This window comes from Odontesthes bonariensis, chromosome 16, assembly GCF_027942865.1.
Source record: "Odontesthes bonariensis isolate fOdoBon6 chromosome 16, fOdoBon6.hap1, whole genome shotgun sequence".
Lineage (NCBI taxonomy): Eukaryota > Metazoa > Chordata > Actinopteri > Atheriniformes > Atherinopsidae > Odontesthes > Odontesthes bonariensis.
Window position 1 is genome coordinate 1,256,578 of NC_134521.1, and position 23,256 is coordinate 1,279,833.

The following is a 23,256-nucleotide window of genomic DNA, read 5'->3' on the forward strand; positions in this document are numbered from 1 at the left end:
GCCCCCCCGCGACCCGACTGACGGATTCAGCGGTGTATAGATAATGGATGGATGGATGATATAGATGAGAAGACGTGTGTGAAAACAGCATTATGTTGGGAATAAAATAACTGCACAGTCAAATAGCCACTTAATATTTACTTTACAGTGTAAAACATGATCAAAATGAGGAACCTCCATGCCGAGGTCTCACCTGTTTGAACAATGTTTTTATATTTCATCTTAAACTGCTGCCAAGAGCGCTTCTCCCCTGCGGGATTGCACCTAAATGAAATAAATGAATGGGCTACCATTCAAGCAGTTTCCCTGTAATATTATTGTGATTGCAAAGGACTACATTTAAACTTACACTTTTGCTGCTGCAGCGGTGTTGCACTTATTTCTAAAAACGTATTGAAACTCGCCGTATGAGCGCATTAAGATTTCCAATTCGAGGTTGGTGAAAAACGTAGCCCCTCCTCTTCCCCGTTGCCATGGTGACTTGTCGAATCGGGGCTCCATTGATGCTGGCTTTTTAAAGTTGTGGTGCACGCGCTAACTCAAGGTGAACTTACTCAGAGTTGATTAACCTCACTCAAATCAGCGTTTGTGGAACCGGAAACTCAGGGTTTTCTATCTCAGAGTAGATCAACTCAGAGATCAGGAATAGACTCAGAGTTGGTTGAACCTGCTACGTGAAACGGACCCCAGGTCTAAAACACCCAACAATATCAGGTCAAATTATGGTTAAAACATCCAACAATATCAGATCAAATCATGGTTAAAACATCCAACAATATCAGGCCAAACAAGGGTTAAAACATCCAACAATATCAGGCCAAAATAGGTCTAAAACACCCAACAATATCAGGTCAAATCATGGTTATAACACCCAACAATATCAGGCCAAACCAGGGTTAAAACATCCAACAATTTCAGGCCAAACCAGGTCTAAAACATCCAACAATATCAGGTCAAATCATGGTTAAAACATCCAACAATATCAGATCAAATCATGGTTAAAACATCCAACAATATCAGGCCAAACAAGGGTTAAAACATCCAACAATATCAGGCCAAAATAGGTCTAAAACACCCAACAATATCAGGTCAAATCATGGTTATAACACCCAACAATATCAGGCCAAACCAGGGTTAAAACATCCAACAATATCAGGCCAAACCAGGGTTAAAACATCCAACAATATCAGATCAAATCATGGTTAAAACATCCAACAATATCAGGCCAAACCAGGGTTAAAACATCCAACAATATCAGATCAAATCATGGTTATAACATCCAACAATATCAGGCCAAACCAGGTCTAAAACATCCAACAATATCAGATCAAATCATGGTTATAACATCCAACAATATCAGGCCAAATCATGGTTAAAACATCCAACAATATCAGGCCAAACCAGGGTTAAAACATCCAACAATATCAGATCAAATCATGCTTATAACATCCAACAATATCAGGCCAAACCAGGGTTAAAACATCCAACAATATCAGATCAAATCATGGTTATAACACCCAACAATATCAGGCCAAACCAGGTCTAAAACATCCAACAATATCAGGCCAAACCAGGGTTAAAACATCCAACAATATCAGGCCAAACCAGGTCTAAAATATCCAACAATATCAGGCCAAACCAGGGTTATAACACCCAACAATATCAGGCCAAAATAGGTCTAAAACACCCAACAATATCAGGTCAAATCATGGTTATAACACCCAACAATATCAGGCCAAACCAGGGTTAAAACATCCAACAATTTCAGGCCAAACCAGGTCTAAAACATCCAACAATATCAGACCAAACCAGGATTAAAACATCCAACAATATCAGGCCAAACCAGGTCTAAAACATCCAACAATATCAGGCCAAACCAGGTCTAAAACATCCAACAATATCAGACCAAACCAGGATTAAAACATCCAACAATATCAGGCCAAACCAGGTCTAAAACATCCAACAATATCAGGCCAAACCAGGGTTAAAACATCCAACAATTTCAGGCCAAACCAGGTCTAAAACATCCAACAATATCAGGTCAAATCATGGTTAAAACATCCAACAATATCAGGTCAAATCATGGTTAAAACATCCAACAATATCAGGCCAAACCAGGGTTAAAACATCCAACAATATCAGGCCAAACCAGGTCTAAAATATCCAACAATATCAGGCCAAACCAGGGTTATAACACCCAACAATATCAGGCCAAAATAGGTCTATAACACCCAACAATATCAGGCCAAACCAGGGTTAAAACATCCAACAATTTCAGGCCAAACCAGGTCTAAAACATCCAACAATATCAGGTCAAATCATGGTTAAAACATCCAACAATATCAGGCCAAACCAGGTCTAAAACATCCAACAATATCAGACCAAACCAGGATTAAAACATCCAACAATATCAGGCCAAACCAGGTCTAAAACATCCAACAATATCAGGCCAAACCAGGTCTAAAACATCCAACAATATCAGACCAAACCAGGATTAAAACATCCAACAATATCAGGCCAAACCAGGTCTAAAACATCCAACAATATCAGGCCAAACCAGGGTTAAAACATCCAACAATATCAGGCCAAACCACGTCTAAAACATCCAACAATATCAGGCCAAAATAGGTCTAAAACATCCAACAATATCAGGCCAAACCAGGGTTAAAACATCCAACAATATCAAATCATGGTTATAACATCCAACAATATCAGGCTAAATCATGGTTAAAACATCCAACAATATCAGGCCAAACCAGGGTTAAAACATCCAACAATATCAGATCAAATCATGGTTATAACATCCAACAATATCAGGCCAAATAACATCCAACAATATCAGGCCAAACCAGGGTTAAAACACCCAACAATATCAGGTCAAATCATGGTTATAACACCCAACAATATCAGGCCAAACCAGGGTTAAAACATCAAACAATATCAGGTCAAATCATGGTTAAAACATCCAACAATATCAGGCCAAACCAGGGTTAAAACATCCAACTATATCAGGCCAAACCAGGTCTAAAACATCCAACAATATCAGGTCAAATCATGGTTAAAACATCCAACAATATCAGGCCAAACCAGGTCTAAAACATCCAACAATATCAGACCAAACCAGGATTAAAACATCCAACAATATCAGGCCAAACCAGGTCTAAAACATCCAACAATATCAGGCCAAACCAGGGTTAAAACATCCAACAATATCAGGCCAAACCAAGTCTAAAACATCCAACAATATCAGGCCAAAATAGGTCTAAAACATCCAACAATATCAGGTCAAATCATGGTTAAAACATCCAACAATATCAGGCCAAACCAGGGTTAAAACATCCAACAATATCAGATTAAATCATGGTTATAACATCCAACAATATCAGGCCAAACCAGGTCTAAAACATCCAACGATATCAGGCCAAACCAGGTCTAAAACATCCAACAATATCAGATCAAATCATGGTTATAACATCCAACAATATCAGGTCAAATCATGGTTAAAACATCCAACAATATCAGGCCAAACCAGGTCTAAAACATCCAACAATATCAGGCCAAACCAGGGTTAAAACATCCAACAATATCAGGCCAAACCAGGTCTAAAACATCCAACAATATCAGGCCAAAATAGGTCTAAAACACCCAACAATATCAGGTCAAATCATGGTTATAACACCCAACAATATCAGGTCAAATCATGGTTAAAACATCCAACAATATCAGGCCAAACCAGGTCTAAAACATCCAACAATATCAGGTCAAATCATGGTTAAAACATCCAACAATATCAGGCCAAACCAGGTCTAAAACATCCAACAATATCAGGCCAAACCAGGTCTAAAACATCCAACAATATCAGGCCAAACCAGGTCTAAAACACCCAACAATATCAGGTCAAATCATGGTTATAACACCCAACAATATCAGGCCAAACCAGGGTTAAAACATCCAACAATATCAGGCCAAACCAGGTCTAAAACATCCAACAATATCAGGCCGAACCAGGTCTAAAACATCCAACAATATCAGGCCAAACCAGGGTTAAAACATCCAACAATATCAGGCCAAAATAGGTCTAAAACACCCAACAATATCAGGCCAAACCAGGCCTTAACATCCAACAATATCAGGCCAAACCAGGGTTAAAACATCCAACAATATCAGGCCAAACCAGGTCTAAAACATCCAACAATATCAGGCCAAACCAGGGTTAAAACATTCAACAATATCAGGCCAAACCAGGGTTAAAATATCCAACAATATCAGGCCAAACCAGGGTTAAAACATCCAACAATATCAGGTCAAATCATGGTTAAAACATCCAACAATATCAGGTCAAATCATGGTTAAAACATCCAACAATATCAGGCCAAACCAGGTCTAAAACATCCAACAATATCAGACCAAACCAGGATTAAAACATCCAACAATATCAGGCCAAACCAGGTCTAAAACATCCAACAATATCAGGCCAAACCAGGGTTAAAACATCCAACAATATCAGGCCAAACCAGGATTAAAACATCCAACAATATCAGGCCAAACCAGGTCTAAAACATCCAACAATATCAGGCCAAACCAGGGTTAAAACATCCAACAATATCAGGCCAAACCAGGTCTAAAACATCCAACAATATCAGGCCAAACCAGGGTTAAAACATCCAACAATATCAGGCCAAACCAGGGTTAAAACATCCAACAATATCAGGCCAAACCAGGGTTAAAACATCCAACAATATCAGGCCAAACCAGGTCTAAAACATCCAACAAAATCAGGCCAAACCAGGTCTAAAACATCCAACAATGTCAGGCCAAACCAGGTCTAAAACATCCAACAATATCAGGCCAAACCAGGTCTAAAACATCCAACAATATCAGGCCAAACCAGGTCTAAAACATCCAACAAAATCAGGCCAAACCAGGTCTAAAACATCCAACAATATCAGGCCAAACCAGGTCTAAAACATCCAACAATATCAGGCCAAACCAGGTCTAAAACACCCAACAATATCAGGCCAAACCAGGGTTAAAACATCCAACAATATAATAACCCAAGTTATGTTTCTCTCTCAGCAGGTATCCCTGGCCTGGTGTTACGCTGCTTGTTGTCCCCTCTTTCATGTCCTCTCATCCCCCAGCTGGTCCAGGCAGATGGTTCCTGGTTCTGGTTCTGATGGAGGTTTCTTCCTGTTCAAAGGGAGTTTTTTTCTCCCCACAGTCGCCTTGTGCAGCTCAGGATGGGGGATTGAATCAGACAGGTTTCAGTGTAACATGTTGATTTCGTTAGCAAGGCTACTTTATTTAATTGGCTCTGTATGAATTGAACTAATTTACATTTAATTAATTAATTATGATTATGATTGTATATAATTAATTGAATTGCAATTCGGCTTCAATCGGATATCTTTTGAATTGCTGTTAACTCGACTTTTATTGTCATTTGGTCCTATATAAATAAAGTTGAACTGAATTGAATTAAAAAAAGAGAACGGGTCCCAGTGCTGAGCCTTGAGGCACTCCGGTTTGAGAGGTTTTCTTGGTGTTTTTCATGGTGTGCCGTGCCTGAAGCCAGATAGTTAGACGGCATGATTTACTGCATCAGAGACTCCAGACGTCACATTTTCTGCCTCCACCTCACCAACACTCCTCAGGGAGGGTAAAGAACCCCTGAGGGCAACAGGTTTACCCAACGTGCTACTACAGAAGTGAAGCTGAACAGATGCCACGCCCACTTCAGTAACACAGGGCGGCCTCTTTGGCCTTCATGATCCCAGCTGCATACTACATACTGCATACTGCATACTACATACTGCATACTACATACTACATACTACATACTGCATACTGCATACTACATACTACATACTGCATACTACATACTACATACTACATACTGCATACTACATACTGCATACTACATACTGCATACTGCATACTGCATACTGCATACTACATACTACATACTGCATACTACATACTGCATACTACATACTGCATACTACATACTGCATACTGCATACTGCATACTGCATACTACATACTACATACTGCATACTACATACTACATACTGCATACTACATACTGCATACTGCATACTACATACTGCATACTGCATACTACATACTGCATACTGCATACTGCATACTGCATACTACATACTACATACTGCATACTACATACTACATACTGCATACTACATACTGCATACTGCATACTACATACTGCATACTGCATACTACATACTGCATACTGCATACTACATACTGCATACTACATACTGCATACTACATACTACATACTGCATACTACATACTGCATACTACATACTGCATACTGCATACTGCATACTGCATACTACATACTACATACTGCATACTACATACTGCATACTGCATACTACATACTACATACTGCATACTACATACTGCCATACTGCGTACTGCATACTGCATACTACATACTACATACTGCATACTGCATACTACATACTGCATACTGCATACTACATACTGCATACTACATACTGCATACTACATACTACATACTGCATACTACATACTGCATACTACATACTGCATACTACATACTGCATACTGCATACTGCATACTGCATACTACATACTACATACTGCATACTACATACTGCATACTGCATACTACATACTACATACTGCATACTGCATACTGCATACTACATACTACATACTGCATACTGCATACTACATACTACATACTGCATACTACATACTACATACTGCATACTACATACTGCATACTGCATACTACATACTACATACTGCATACTACATACTGCATACTACATACTACATACTGCATACTACATACTGCATACTGCATACTACATACTGGATACTACATACTGCATACTGGATACTACATACTGCATACTGCATACTACATACTGCATACTGCATACTACATACTCATCGATCAGACAGTATGCAGAGCGTTTACCCACAATGCTTTTCAGCCGGCCTGAAGCTGATTTCTCTTAAGCTCTAAACTCTGTAAACTTTAGCAACATTTGAAACATTTTCAGGAGAGAAAGTAGTCGTTTAGATCCCCAACGTGTTGAAAACCTGACAAAATACCGGCTGTTTACAACTTTGTTCCCACGAATTCGGCGCTACTAAAGCTAGCCGCAGTGAGCTAACGCACTTCCGGTTATTTTCACAAAATAAAATACCCGTTGCCTTTTATCATAGGGAAAGCCATTACCATACAATTGGTGCTTTTGTTTTGAAAACAGGAAGTGGATTCTGCGTACAAATGCGATTAATCGTGATTAATCAGGGAAATCATGAGATTAATTAGATTAAACATTTTAATCGCTGCCCAGCCCTACTTTATTATCAGAAACACTCACGTTTAGCTTCGTTTATTTGGTGGAACACAACAGTGTAAAGAGGATTATGTTCAGTTTCACCTTCCTGCTTCAGCCAGCAGCCCTCCAACACATCATATCTGCCCTGTTGCCCTCTTGCCCTGCTGCTCTGCACCACAGATCTTATCTGGTGTGTCTGCGCTCACCTCGGACACAGCGAGATCTAATTCAAGTCCAACGTCTGCTCTGCACTCGCTCTCTGGCCGTCTTTCTTCTTCTCTGCAAGGTTTCACCTGCTTCTTACCACTTTCATGACTTTCATCTGCAGGTAATATGGATTCATCTGATCAGGTTCTTATTTATCAGTTATTAGACAGCTGAAAAACTTGTTCTGGAGCCTTTTTTTAATGAAAAGAATCTAAATCATTTATGTTTTACTGACATAAAAGTCAAAGAAACCAGGAAATGGTCCAGTTCATATATAAGATTTTCACCTTTAACCTGTTACAGATCGTCCTGTTTCATCTGTCACAGTTTATCAGTATTCTGAATTATTATTATTATTATTATTATCATTAGAATTATTATTATTGTTATTATTATTGTTGTTTTTGGTTCACAGGCCGCTTCGTATTTACTGATATTTGTGAATCTACAGACACACTTTGTCATTTCCACACAGATGGATCCACCATGACCTGATCACGTGGTTTTATTGATCAGTATTGATCAGGATTAATCAGTATTGATCAGGATTAATCAGTATTGATCAGTATTGATCAGGATTAATCAGTATTGATCAGTTTTGATCAGGATTAATCAGTATTGATCAGTTTTGATAAGTATTTTTCAGGGTTTCTCATTTTCTTCATTTCAACACTGAAAGTTTGAAAAAGTTAAAACGAGAAGTGACACACACGCACATGCACGCACACAGGGAGTGGTCGCGCTCCATCTCCAGTTTCCTATAAAAGTAACAAACAAACAAACAAACAAACAAACAGGCGCGCGGGTTATTGATCCGCTGGAGAACAGATCGATCAGCTCACGGGAATCAAACTACAGATCAATAACAAACGTTTTGACAGCGGGAGGAAACACGCAAACAGCGCGCGTCCCACGCACGCGTCCCACGCACTGTGGTGGTCCCGGAGCTCCGGGCGGCGGGCGGACAGACACTCACCGCTCATCAGTGCTCCTCAGCGGCCGCGCAGCTCCGTCAGTCCCGCTCCGTGTCGGGGTGCGTGTGTCAGAGGCGGCGCGCGTGTGTGTGAGCGTGCGGGCGGGCGGGACGGCGGATGTCTATCAGCGTGACGCGGGTGGGCGGGGCTGCCGGGAGGAGGAAGTGTCAGAGAGGAAGTGGTGGCGCGTGTTTGGGGAACTGTGTGAGTGCGCGTGGAAGACACAGCGGAGTTTTCTGGGTGTTGAGACACAGAAGGAAAAAGTTTTGTAAAGTTATTAAAGAACCAATCAGAGAGCAGCAGGTACACTGGCTGTAAGCCCCGCCCACTTCCGTCTGACGGACAGGTTCAGGTGATAAGCCCCGCCCACCTCCGTCTGACGGACAGGTGTCAGGTGATAAGCCCCGCCCACCTCCGTCTGACGGACAGGTGTCAGGTGATAAGCCCCGCCCACCTCCGTCTGACGGACAGGTGTCAGGTTCAGGTGATTTTACAGGAAACTCCTCCTGAGAGCAGCTTTAATGTTTAATCTGGGGCCCGTTGCACAAAAGTAGGATAAGGGATTAAGCCGGGATATGTTGGCTATCCTGGCTCAACTTATCCGTGATCCGGTTGCACAAAAGTAGGATAGAGGGAAGTGGGATATGTTCAGACCTAAGTTACCATGGAGATTTATTCTGTGAAGCTAGCCTGCTCCAGACCAGGCTAAGTTCCAGGATCTATTTAATCTCATTCCTTATCTCAGTCAGCGGTCGCCACAAATGGAAACCAATATTTATTCCACTGCCTAGAACATATTATTAAAACATTTAACTATACCCACTATCATTACTGAAACATTTTAGATAACTGATGATTTTAGATGAACCACTAGATAATTTAGTTTCCCACAGACTACACATAAAGTACAGCACCATATAAATATAAATACACATTAGAGAGTACCATGATGTTCCTTTATTGAACAAGGATGAATCAAAGCAAGTAAACCATCAGCTCCTTTCAAAACTGAAGTCACACAGTGCTCTACAAGACAAAAAGCACAGAATCAGAGCATGCAGTTTGAGACAAACTGTTTGTAAAAATGGGCTACACAAATAAAATTGCCTTGCCTATACAGCACAAAAACCTAACAAAAATTCCTCTGCCATTGCAGGCCCAACTTAAATCAACATGCATATTAATTAAAATAATTTAACACATATTGGTCTCTGACCAGCCGACCACAGTCGTCATCCGGGAAGATGGCAGGAATGTCCCGGTCTATGAGAGCTGGCACTCTGGGGGCCCTCTCCTTTCTCAGGCAGGCCACATTGTGGAGGACAGCACGGGCCACAGTGATATCACATGCCCTGTCTGGGCTGACTCTCAGGTGGGTCAGACACTGAAAGCGTGCCTTCAGTAGGCCAAATGTGATTTCTATCCGGGCCCTTGTTCTGGCATGGGCATGGTTGTATGCCAGTTGCAAATGGAGTGAGCAGAAAAGGCTGGCAGGCATACCCTCTGTCACCCAGCAATACACCCAGGAATTCACCTGTGAACACAAAATGTTACCATCACAACCTCATAAGTAGTGACAGTCTTAACACAGCCATGATGTTAAAAGTGGTTGTCAATAGAGGTTCTGTGGCTCACCTTGTGATAGGCGCCGATAGATCTCTGAGTTCCCAAACACTCGGGAGTCGTGGACCGAGCCGGGCCACTTTGCCACAACATTACTGATCAAATAGTCAGCATTGCAGACCATCTGAAATGATGAGATGTTAAACCAATTAATGCACAGTACAGGCAATGTGTGGGCAGGCACATTCTTAATAAAAAGTGCACTTATTAAGTATTTGTCAGGGGACTTACCATTCTGCAGGATGTTCTTATATTTCACTTTGACTTGCTGCCATGTCCGTTTCGGCCCAGTCATGTTAAATCTACACACACAAAAACACACGCGCGCACGCACACACACACACACACACACACACACACACACACACACACACACACACGCACACACACAATGAAACAGTGGAGGAGCATGGAGTTACATTTAGGTAGTTTCACTCACATGCAGTCAATTTCAACTTATTCATAATCAAAGTAGGCTACAAATATATTTTCAAATATCGTCACCTTCCTAAAATAATCGCATAAGTCATTTTTTCAGGTTTTTCAGGAAACACAAAAAACTCCCCCCAAAAGTTAAATTATAGCATAAAATAATCATTTCAGTCAGTAAGTATGTATCAGAGGATGCTTGACATAAGAACACTTATTGTTTTTCATAAAAACTAAGATTAAATAAATGACTTCGGCATTTTTTGGACCACACCTTTGATGCCAAAAAATGACTTGTGCGATTATTTTAGGAAGGTGACTATATGTTAATTAACATTTTATTTGGATTGTAGCCTAATTGTGATAGTTTCAGTGGAGTGGTGAGTGTGTATTGTGCACTACTTACGCATTCAGGCGGTCAGCAATGGTTTGCCACGCTTGCTCCCTTTGTTTTTTTAACTGTGGCAGTATTTCCTTTTTGTTTTATTTTCTCCTTCACCTCTTCATATGCTTCCATTAATAATTCTTGCTCCGCTGGGGAGAAATACGCCGCCCTTGTTGCCATGGTGAATCAGTGAATCTATGATCGATCGTGGGGTCTATTTAAGCAAGCCGTGTGCAGCACTTATCCGGGATCGCTTTCACCTGGCTTAATGAATCCGTGTCTGCTCATCCTGGATTGGCCTTTGTGCAACCAACTAAGCCTGGGCGCCATGTTTTGGATTCCTTGAACCTGGCTAAGTAACTCATCCTGGATGTCTAAATTCTACTTTTGTGCAACGGGCCCCTGGTTTGTTGTCCCCAGGGAGGAGTTTGTCCTGTTGTTTGATTGTTTTGTGTCTGTTTTGTTTGTTTGTTTTGTGTTTGTGTTGTTTTTTTTCTGTCTGTGTTGTTTGTTTGTTTTGTGTCTGTGTTGTTTGTTTGTTTTGTTTGTGTTGTTTGTTTGTTTTGTGTCCGTGTTGTTTGTTTGTTTTCTGTCTGTGTTGTTTGTTTGTTTTGTCTGTGTTGTTTGTTTGTTTTGTGTCCGTGTTGTTTGTTTGTTTTGTGTCCGTGTTGTTTGTTTGTTTTGTGTCTGTGTTGTTTGTTTGTTTTGTCTGTGTTGTTTGTTTGTTTTGTGTCCGTGTTGTTTGTTTGTTTTGTGTCTGTGTTGTTTGTTTGTTTTGTGTCTGTTTTGTTTGTTTGTTTTCTGTCCGTGTTGTTTGTTTGTTTTCTGTCCGTGTTGTTTGTTTGTTTTCTGTCTGTGTTGATTGTTTGTTTTGTCTGTGTTGTTTGATTGTTTTGTGTCTGTTTTGTTTGTTTGTTTTGTGTTTGTGTTGTTTTTTTTCTGTCTGTGTTGTTTGTTTGTTTTGTGTCTGTGTTGTTTGTTTGTTTTGTTTGTGTTGTTTGTTTGTTTTGTGTCCGTGTTGTTTGTTTGTTTTCTGTCTGTGTTGTTTGTTTGTTTTGTCTGTGTTGTTTGTTTGTTTTGTGTCCGTGTTGTTTGTTTGTTTTGTGTCTGTGTTGTTTGTTTGTTTTGTCTGTGTTGTTTGTTTGTTTTGTGTCCGTGTTGTTTGTTTGTTTTGTGTCTGTGTTGTTTGTTTGTTTTGTGTCTGTGTTGTTTGTTTGTTTTGTGTCTGTTTTGTTTGTTTGTTTTCTGTCCGTGTTGTTTGTTTGTTTTCTGTCCGTGTTGTTTGTTTGTTTTCTGTCTGTGTTGATTGTTTGTTTTGTCTGTGTTGTTTGTTTGTTTTGTGTCCGTGTTGTTTGTTTGTTTTGTGTCTGTGTTGTTTGTTTGTTTTGTTTGTGTTGTTTGTTTGTTTTGTGTCCGTGTTGTTTGTTTGTTTTCTGTCTGTGTTGTTTGTTTGTTTTGTCTGTGTTGTTTGTTTGTTTTGTGTCCATGTTGTTTGTTTGTTTTCTGTCCGTGTTGTTTGTTTGTTTTGTGTCTGTTTTGTTTGTTTGTTTTCTGTCCGTGTTGATTGTTTGTTTTGTCTGTGTTGTTTGTTTGTTTTGTGTCTGTGTTGTTTGTTTGTTTTGTGTCCGTGTTGTTTGTTTGTTTTGTGTCTGTGTTGTTTGTTTTGTGTCTGTTTTGTTTGTTTGTTTTCTGTCCGTGTTGTTTGTTTGTTTTGTGTCCGTGTTGTTTGTTTGTTTTCTGTCTGTGTTGTTTGTTTGTTTTGTGTCTGTTTTGTTTGTTTGTTTTCTGTCCGTGTTGTTTGTTTGTTTTCTGTCTGTGTTATTTGTTTGTTTTGTTTGTGTTGTTTGTTTGTTTTGTGTCCGTGTTGTTTGTTTGTTTTGTGTCTGTGTTGTTTGTTTGTTTTGTTTGTGTTGTTTGTTTGTTTTGTGTCCGTGTTGTTTGTTTGTTTTCTGTCCGTGTTGTTTGTTTGTTTTGTGTCTGTGTTGTTTGTTTGTTTTGTCTGTGTTGTTTGTTTGTTTTGTGTCCGTGTTGATTGTTTGTTTTGTCTGTGTTGTTTGTTTGTTTTGTGTCCGTGTTGTTTGTTTGTTTTGTGTCTGTTTTGTTTGTTTGTTTTCTGTCCGTGTTGTTTGTTTGTTTTCTGTCTGTGTTGTTTGTTTGTTTTCTGTCTGTGTTGTTTGTTTGTTTTGTGTCCGTGTTGTTTGTTTGTTTTGTGTCTGTGTTGTTTGTTTGTTTTGTCTGTGTTGTTTGTTTGTTTTGTGTCCGTGTTGATTGTTTGTTTTGTCTGTGTTGTTTGTTTGTTTTGTGTTTGTGTTGTTTTTTTTCTGTCTGTGTTGTTTGTTTGTTTTGTGTCTGTGTTGTTTGTTTGTTTTGTTTGTGTTGTTTGTTTGTTTTGTGTCCGTGTTGTTTGTTTGTTTTCTGTCTGTGTTGTTTGTTTGTTTTGTCTGTGTTGTTTGTTTGTTTTGTGTCCGTGTTGTTTGTTTGTTTTGTGTCTGTGTTGTTTGTTTGTTTTGTCTGTGTTGTTTGTTTGTTTTGTGTCCGTGTTGTTTGTTTGTTTTGTGTCTGTGTTGTTTGTTTGTTTTGTGTCTGTTTTGTTTGTTTGTTTTCTGTCCGTGTTGTTTGTTTGTTTTCTGTCCGTGTTGTTTGTTTGTTTTCTGTCTGTGTTGATTGTTTGTTTTGTCTGTGTTGTTTGATTGTTTTGTGTCTGTTTTGTTTGTTTGTTTTGTTTGTGTTGTTTGTTTGTTTTGTGTCCGTGTTGTTTGTTTGTTTTCTGTCTGTGTTGTTTGTTTGTTTTGTCTGTGTTGTTTGTTTGTTTTGTGTCCGTGTTGTTTGTTTGTTTTGTGTCTGTGTTGTTTGTTTGTTTTGTCTGTGTTGTTTGTTTGTTTTGTGTCCGTGTTGTTTGTTTGTTTTGTGTCTGTGTTGTTTGTTTGTTTTGTGTCTGTGTTGTTTGTTTGTTTTGTGTCTGTTTTGTTTGTTTGTTTTCTGTCCGTGTTGTTTGTTTGTTTTCTGTCCGTGTTGTTTGTTTGTTTTCTGTCTGTGTTGATTGTTTGTTTTGTCTGTGTTGTTTGTTTGTTTTGTGTCCGTGTTGTTTGTTTGTTTTGTGTCTGTGTTGTTTGTTTGTTTTGTTTGTGTTGTTTGTTTGTTTTGTGTCCGTGTTGTTTGTTTTCTGTCTGTGTTGTTTGTTTGTTTTGTCTGTGTTGTTTGTTTGTTTTGTGTCCATGTTGTTTGTTTGTTTTCTGTCCGTGTTGTTTGTTTGTTTTGTGTCTGTTTTGTTTGTTTGTTTTCTGTCCGTGTTGATTGTTTGTTTTGTCTGTGTTGTTTGTTTGTTTTGTGTCCGTGTTGTTTGTTTGTTTTGTGTCTGTGTTGTTTGTTTGTTTTGTTTGTGTTGTTTGTTTGTTTTGTGTCCGTGTTGTTTGTTTGTTTTCTGTCCGTGTTGTTTGTTTGTTTTGTGTCTGTGTTGTTTGTTTGTTTTGTCTGTGTTGTTTGTTTGTTTTGTGTCCGTGTTGTTTGTTTGTTTTGTGTCTGTGTTGTTTGTTTTGTGTCTGTTTTGTTTGTTTGTTTTCTGTCCGTGTTATTTGTTTGTTTTGTTTGTGTTGTTTGTTTGTTTTGTGTCCGTGTTGTTTGTTTGTTTTGTGTCTGTGTTATTTGTTTGTTTTGTTTGTGTTGTTTGTTTGTTTTGTGTCTGTGTTATTTGTTTGTTTTGTTTGTGTTGTTTGTTTGTTTTGTGTCCGTGTTGTTTGTTTGTTTTGTGTCCGTGTTGTTTGTTTGTTTTCTGTCCGTGTTGTTTGTTTGTTTTGTGTCTGTGTTGTTTGTTTGTTTTGTCTGTGTTGTTTGTTTGTTTTGTGTCCGTGTTGATTGTTTGTTTTGTCTGTGTTGTTTGTTTGTTTTGTGTCCGTGTTGTTTGTTTGTTTTGTGTCTGTTTTGTTTGTTTGTTTTCTGTCCGTGTTGTTTGTTTGTTTTCTGTCTGTGTTGTTTGTTTGTTTTCTGTCTGTGTTGTTTGTTTGTTTTGTGTCCGTGTTGTTTGTTTGTTTTCTGTCCGTGTTGTTTGTTTGTTTTGTGTCTGTGTTGTTTGTTTGTTTTGTCTGTGTTGTTTGTTTGTTTTGTGTCCGTGTTGATTGTTTGTTTTGTCTGTGTTGTTTGTTTGTTTTGTGTCCGTGTTGTTTGTTTGTTTTGTGTCTGTGTTGTTTGTTTGTTTTGTGTCTGTGTTGTTTGATTGTTTTCTGTCTGTTTTGTTTGTTTGTTTTCTGTCTGTGTTATTTGTTTGTTTTCTGTCTGTGTTGTTTGTTTGTTTTGTGTCTGTGTTGTTTGTTTGTTTTGTGTCTCTTTATTTGTTTGTTTTGTGTCTGTCTTGTTTGTTTGTTTGGTGTCTTTTGTTCATATGTTTATGTTTTGTTGTTCAACCCCCTCCTTTAGAAAACTAACTGATAAAATAACTCCAACATGTCATTTTTCTCTTTTTGTGGCTTTAACTTACTAACTTAAAGCACTTTTTTTTTTTAACACTGTTTGAAAAGCTCCTGTAGAAATAAATCATGATTATTTTCATAATATTTGTGCTCTCGGCCTTCCTCAGAGTTCACACCGATGTCTTTGGATATTTCCCACAGACACATTTACTGTGTTTAGCTTAGCATAGATACTGGAAACAGAGGGAAACTGTTAGCATGGCTCCTCTGAAACTCATTAATGTGTTATCTCACTTTCAGAAAGGAGAATAAATGTGAATAATCTCTCTTAATGTTTTCTGACATCATGTTTGTTGACTCATAAATTCTGAACTTTCTGACTTTTCCTCCTGATGTCATGTCTGCCTGCACCTCCTCTGTGTGGCCACAGGGTGGCGCCACCACATCACTGCATCTCCTTTTACTGTGAAACTGACGGAAACATTCACCCAGAAATATGCTGCACGTGCGCTCTGATCTGGGATGTTTCACCAGTTTTCAACCCATAAAGTAAAAGTGACCTAAACCAGTTCAGGGTCTTATTGATCGATACATAATCAGAGTTCTCTGCTCTCTTTCTATTCTCTATTTTTATTCTATTTGCTTGTTTTTACTTTAATTGTTTACATATCTTTTATACTGTACGCTGCTGAAACAATAATTTCCCAAATTGGGATGAAGAAAGTACTTATCTATCTATCTATCTATCTATCTATCTATCTATCTATCTATCTATCTATCTATCTATCTATCTATCTATCTATCTATCTATCTATCTATCTATCTATCTATCTATCCATCCATCCATTTAACGGTGTGTAGGAGCTCCTCTGATAACAAACAGAGTTGAATGATGTGGAAAACGAGCTATAATGATGGGATCAGATGTAGCTGCAGGTTAAAAACAAATTAAAATCAGCTGGTCGGACCAGTTTTGGGTGGATGAGGATGTTAAATAACCCAGATGTGTACGCTCATGCAGGAAAGAATAAAATAATAAAATAAACACAACAACAAACCAGGATTTATGTGGCTTTTATGTGTACTTTTTTCGTATTACGCCAATTTTATCCTCCTTGCACTGGCTCCCGATCAAATATCGTATATAGATTTTAAAATTTTAGTGTTGACTTTTAGAGCCCTGCACGGGCAGACCCCCGGTTATGTCTCTGATCTGCTGGGTCCCTACAGCTCCGGCTTCGGTCCTCAGGCCAGAACCTCCTCATGGTCCCAAGGACTTCCTTTAAAACCAGAGGAGACTCGTCTTTCCAGGCTTTTGCTGCTAAATTATGGAACAAGCTGCCTGTGTCCCTACAGCTCCGGCCGATCCCTTTTGTATCTATTTATGAACTTGTTTTTTCTTTGTAATTTTGTTTTACTGTGTAAAGCAACATTTTATCACTCTTTGCACGCATCTCTACACTGAAAAAAGTGACTTTTTGGTGAAGTAAACTCTATTAGAGTTTTAATTTCTAACTTGTATTTTTAAGATTCAGTAAGAACTCGAGCTTCTTAAGTAAAATTAAACATTTTATTAACGTAACACATGAATTATGAGGAAGAGTAAGTTTTACTTAGGTTTCCTCGTACAATTTAAATGTTTAATAGTTGTATGTACATAAACCTAGAAATACTACATAAACTTTACTCAGATATATAACATTTACTTAAAAATTTGAGTAAAATGATGTTGCTGCCTAGTAGAGTTTACTTAAAACTTAGATGTAATTAAGTAAATGTTACTTAATATCTTCCAAACTGTTGTGTTTTATGGTGAGTAAAATTTACTTGATACTGCAGCATTAAATATTACTTAAATCATTTGAGTGCAAATACTTACAAAGGGTTTTTTAAGTAAATCTTATGAGTTGTTTTTTTCAGTGTGTGTAAAGCACTTTGTGATTTTTATCTATGAAAGGTGCTATATAAATAAAAGTTCTTCTTATTCTTCTTTTATCTGTTTTATTTGCAGGTATTTCGTGTCATTTATTCCGTGTTTTAGTTTACTTTAAATTCTATTAAAATTATTAAATTATTAAATTATTATTGATTAAATTATTAAATAATTATTCCGTGTTTCTTTGCTTCTTTTGTGAGCCACTGAACCAGCAGAAACAGAAAAAACTGAAACAGGAACGTTTGAAGAAGACGACGTTCAGAATTCGGAGCTTTTCTTCGGGTCCGTGAACGCAGCGCGGGCGGATCTTGTTTTTTTTTTAAACTTTTTTATTTCCTCCACCAGCAGAAAGTTTCAGCAGTTTGCTGAGTTTCGGCAGAAGTGAGGATCGATCCGCGCTGTTTGTGGGAGCCTCGCGCTGTTACCGATCGTCTCGCGCGGATCGATGAGCCGTGATCGCGGCGGATCGATGGATTAGAGGCGCCGCGCTGCAGAGGTGGGTGATGGGGGGGGTGGGAAAGTGAACAGCTGTGTGACCTCTGACCTCTGAAGCTCAGGCAGATTGTTGCTGTTTGTGGATAAAAAAAGGAAAAACCGATCCTCTGAGGAGGAGATCAATAAAGCCGAGACTGCGGGCTCAGGTCACATGTTGCTGATCAGAAACTGATCAGGATGCTTTCACCAAACTTTGATGCGGAGAAGTGATCGGAAGCATCAAATAAAGTCACGTGACCCGCGAGGATCCGGTTCCAGCTGCTGATAAAATAATTCAGCTGCTTTAAAGCGGAGAGAAGGTGGAGTTCCTCTGATTTACAAGAGTCTCAGTCAGTCTGGAAAGAGTTAAAGGGACAGTTCGCCTCTTCTGACATGAAGCTGTGTAACATCCCATATCAGCAGCATCATTTCTGAACATCTTCTTACCCCCTGCTGCGTCCTGTGAGCCGAGTTCCAGCCTCGTTTTGGTGCTGATGAAGGTAGTCCGGCTAGTTGGCTGGGGTTTAAAAAATAAAGCGTTTTGCTTCTCAGAACAATATGCGTTCAACAGGAGTTTACAGAATATGGAAGCTTTAACGGGATCATCTGCGACTTCAGCATCTCAGACCGAAACAGAGTGAGAATGAGAGTGAAACCTGAATCTTGTCTAAAGGCTCATAAATCTCATCCTGGTCTCTGTGGAATCTCAAGAAGCTGAAAAACATTCAGATAAATGCTAAACTTTAGTTTCCTTTCAGGTTTCGGCTCTCACAGCGTCTACGGGAAACGTTTTTAATTATTTCCACGACGTTCCGTCAGAATGAGATCACATGACTGATCGCGTTATTACCGTCACACACCAACAAATCTGTGTATTTCACTGAAGCTGGTCCAGATCCAGCTGTCACTCACATCTCAGCAGCCAATCACGTGGCTGGAATCTGACCAGCTCTTATTTTGAAGGCTCTGACAGAGTCTTCCTCTCTGTCCTCAGGCATGGAGCGTGTGTGTGCGTGGCTGGTGTGTGCGTGCGTGCTGAGCGCGCGTGCCGGGGATGACCGCGTGTCGGGCAGAAGTGACCACGCCCACCTGGACCCTGAACGCCATCACGTGGTTTCCAACGGCAACGCAGCCTCAGGTAGGACCTTCAGACTCTGTTGATGTTTTCTTTGGGCTTCCTGTTTGCAACATTGACTTAAACACTGCCGTGATCCAGTGGTGCACGTGTCGTGCACGTGTCGAGTTCCATTGTTTAGCTGACATTAGAAACCCTGATCTGTCTCACTTTGGCCGTCATGTTGGCCTGTAAACTCTGTCTGTGTTCCAGACCGCATACTACTCCTACTAACTTTCTGAGTTAGTATGCGAGTTTGAGTAAGCGAGAAGCTCCCGGATGCATACTAGATTCTCCTAAATGTTGGGTATGCATCATGAGGTTACTACTCATACTCAAACTACCCAAGATGCAACGTAACGTGACGTCGCCGATCGTCATTTCCTGTCAAAACGGCAGTTTCAAGCTAGCTACAACGAGGGTAGGTTCACTTCCTGTTTTCAAAACAAAAGCACCAATTGTATGGTAATGGCTTTCCCTATGATAAAAGGCAACGGGTATTTTATTTTGTGAAAATAACAGGAAGTGCGTTAGCTCACTGCGGCTAGCTTTAGTAGCGCCGAATTCATGGGAACAAAATGGTAAACAGCCGGTATTTTGTCAGGTTTTCAACACGTTGGGGATCTAAACGACTACTTTCTCGCCTGAAAATGTTTCAAATGTTGCTAAAGTTTACAGAGTTTAGAGCTTAAGAGAAATCAGCTTCAGGCCGGCTGATTTCGGCTCGGGCAGGAGTGAAATGCATTGTGGGTAAACGCTCTGCATACGATAAGATTGAATACGATACGATACGATACGACACGATACGATACGATACGATACGATACGATTCGATACGATTTGATACGATTCAATACGATTCGATACGATTCGATACACTTACATAATTTTCTGAGGGAAAAAGGGACGGTGTGATTTGACACGAATCGTCGCTGATTGGACCGGTGGTCCGACCTTTGACCCGGAAGGACGACACCGCCAGACAAACAGAAACAAACGAACATGTCACAAACGTGAGAGCTGTGCACTTTATACAACATTTTGATCAACTAATTCATCACTGCTTTGTATAATGTGACCCCCTGGCATTGTGTTGTATTTCCTTAATGTTCTGTGTTTTCACTCATTGGAACGAACGTCTGACTTTTCAATAAAGTTTGCTTTAAAACATTTTTTTTTTTAAATAAATAAATTTATAGTCGCGGCAGAAAATACTCGATACTTTATCGGGAAACGAAATATTAATATATATCGCAGTATCGCTAAAATTGCTCAGCCCTGGTGTGGATCCATGTGGTCAGAACCAGGACCAGGTTTAGGACCAGGATCAGGTTTGTGTTTTTAGATAAAGGAGGGAAGCTGCCTTTGTTTCTGAGCGTGAAACACAGAGTGCGTGCACGTGTGTGCGTGCACGTGTGTGCGTGCATGTGTGTGCGTGCACGTGCGTGCACGTGCGTGCACGTGTGTGCAGCAGCGATAGCGTGACAGCTGGCCGTTGGCAGCTTCCTGGAGGTGACACACCGATGATGGAACAGGAAGTGAAGTGACAGAGTGAGGCTCGTCTGACTTTGTGTGAGGAAGCAGAACAGAGTGCATGATGGGACGTGTAGTCGTGCAGCTCAGCCGCTGTTCAGTCTGTGACTTTGACTCGACCCTCATCAGTTCTGTTATTAGTTTATTTCGGTCTCACAGCTGCTCGCCTTAATCCGGCGCCGGCGTCTGTCTTCTTCTGTGGTGCCGTCGCCGTGGACGGAGGAAACCTGAGCTGGGTTTCCATGGGGGTCGGACCAGTGCTGTGGGACTGGAGTTGCTTTCAGCAGCACCAGCCTGAATGTGGGTCAGGATTCTCTGTGCAGACAGGAAAACCCCATAAAAAAAGATGTTTTTATGCAGATGACTGAACTTTATTCGTTTATATCCACATACTTCCAGGCTGTGAGCTCTGACTCCAGCTGAGGGAGGAAATCAGGCAGCTTTCTCAGAGCTGAGTGAACAAACTCTGATGTCCAAAGTTTCACAATCAGATGAGCTCGAAGTTTGACTACTGAACGTCTAACACTAGATTTAAAGGTGACATATTCTGTAAAAAAAATAATTTTTTTCCAGTTCAACGCTGGACTGAAGAAACTGAGCCACAGAGAGGGATCAGTTCCAACTCTAAGAGCCGGGAGCAGGGAAATGGGAGCATCTGAGAAATAACTCCACCTGGTTTATTTACTGATTTATTTTCTCCTTTAGCAGCAGCTAACGCTAACAGCTTAGCTAACAGCTTAGCTAACGAAGGTGACATACACCAGCTTCTAAGGAGTTATTGCTGTTCCTTTAGCAGCAGCTAACAGCTTAGCTAATGAAGGTGACGTACACCAGCTTCTAAGGAGTTATTTTCTCCTTTAGCTGCAGCTAACGCTAACAGCTTAGCTAATGAAGGTGACGCACACCAGCTTCTAAGGAGTTATTTTCTCCTTTAGCAGCAGCTAACGCTAACAGCTTAGCTAATGAAGGTGACGTACACCAGCTTCTAAGGAGTTATTTTCTCCTTTAGAAGCAGCTAACGCTAACAGCTTAGCTAATGAAGATGACGTACACCAACTTAAACCAACAGGTAGTCTGTCTCATACATCTCAATACGGAGCTGCTGCTGAGAAATGAGAAGGTTTTAACTCCTTTAATTAACCAGCAAACCCCTGTAATTAAATCTTTAGCGGAGCCAAAACAGCAGCAGGTAGCAGGTGGATTCCAGCACTGCATACAGGGTTATTTCCCAGTTACTGATGAGTTAAAGGGATTCCTGTGCTGACCGTGGGCCTCTGCAGCCTGAGGGATAATGGGAGACTCTCACAGAAAATGACCAAATGTAGTCATAAACTTCTCACTGTAATGACGACAGCAGCGGCTGCATGTGAGGCAGATGATGGATGTTGGTGGATGCTAGCTGCTGTGTGCAGCCAGTGTGTTTACGTGAGTCTGAACATTAGATCCTGGTTTCAGGCTCTGGAGGAACCTTAATCTGTTAGAAAGCCGTTTAATGTCACGTGCACCAACCTGCCCAAAGAGAGGAAGACTCTAAACTACAAAGAGACAAAACCACAGTGAAGAAAGACACAAAACTACAAACAGAGAAGAAAAGGCTACAAAGAGACCCAATTAGCATCTGTTAGCTTCTCTCCTGCTGTCGCTGCTCTGTATTTTAATTAGGGTTGTGCAACGATTAAAATGTTTAATCTAATTAATCACATGATTTCCCTGATTAATCACGATTAATCTCATTTGTACGCAGAATCCAAAAATGAATCCAAAAGTAGCGTATAGCTTTTAGCATTTAGCTTTATTTTAAATGTGCTGCCATATGAATGAAAGTGCCATAACATTTGTTGTGCAAACACACTTTTAACATCTGCATCTTGTAGTATGTAGTTTTTTTTACGAAAATGTACTCAGAAAAAGTGTGTAAACGACCTGCGTAAATGATGAATGCCACTGCCAATGATTTCTGCTGGAGGTTTAATAAACTGATAAACTCACAGAGCAGCTGCACTTTTGTTTTATTTTATGGTTTCTGCACAATCACAGTGTAAGATTTTATGATTTTTAGGGATTTTCCTGCAGAAAGTTCAGGTTAAAGATCAGTGATGTCACAATCTGTCAAAACTATTTTCATGCCATAACTCAGTTTCTTCATAAACAAGTTATACATCAAAATGTAGGTATTTTTATCCTCTTTCAGCTAATATAACTGTCAGTGTCACACAGAGTGCACCCCCCAAACTCCAGTTCACTCCCATTAAATCTGAGTTTTCTCTTCAGATTTGGAGCTGAGGCTCTCTGGAAGCTGCCATAAAAACTATTAAACAAACTATTAAAAACTTGTTCTGGGTGTCCAGAACAAGGTTCTGCTGCTCACAGTTTCAGAAGTCTTTCAGTCCCCCGTCGGCCCGTATGATCTCAGACTTTGTGTCGGATCAGAAACTCTTAAACAGGAGCAGGAAGGGAGAGGTTCTGTAGAACTCAGGCTTTAAAGGCCAAACTCACTTAGAGCGGAAACAGGAAGTTTGTGCACGTTAGATTTTCAAAATAAGAGCCCCATGACACTTACAGGAAGTTCCCAGAATCATCTAAATCAGGGCTGACGGCTATTAAAATGAGTTTTACAGAAGGTCTGAGCAGAGGAACCGCTGCACTAAAGTTTGATGTTTCTGCCGTAGATCTGTGTGCCATAGACCAGCAGCTCTGTGGGGATCAGAGCGCCCTGCTGAGCTTCGAGGCCATCTGCAGCGTCCACAAACTGATGGACGACGACGCCGACGGGACGGTGGACACCACGGAGACGGACGAGGTGAGGCGCTCCGGCCTTCAAACTGTTCT

At 40.1% G+C, this 23,256-nt stretch overlaps 2 protein-coding genes across 5 annotated transcripts in view; one reads left to right on the forward strand and one right to left on the reverse strand.

Moving 5' to 3' along the window:
* Positions 1-8,628, reverse strand: part of LOC142401795 (rho-related GTP-binding protein RhoG-like) — a 30,749-nt gene extending 22,121 nt beyond the window's left edge. The window contains exon 1 of the mRNA XM_075487262.1: positions 8,533-8,628. The gene's annotated coding sequence lies outside the window, so the exon portion shown is untranslated. The remainder of the gene's footprint in view (positions 1-8,532) is intronic.
* An 8,996-nt stretch (positions 8,629-17,624) lies between these two features.
* LOC142401796 (stromal interaction molecule 1-like) overlaps positions 17,625-23,256 on the forward strand; it is a 29,221-nt gene continuing 23,589 nt past the window's right edge. For 2 of the 4 annotated variants that reach the window (XM_075487263.1, XM_075487264.1), the window contains exons 1-3: positions 17,625-17,802; positions 18,775-18,918; positions 23,097-23,227. In XM_075487263.1, the coding sequence (XP_075343378.1) occupies positions 18,777-18,918; positions 23,097-23,227 (273 nt within the window). In that variant the 5' untranslated portion in view covers positions 17,625-17,802; positions 18,775-18,776. The remainder of the gene's footprint in view (positions 17,803-18,774; positions 18,919-23,096; positions 23,228-23,256) is intronic. The other 2 variants (XM_075487265.1, XM_075487266.1) reach the window with 1 other exon arrangement.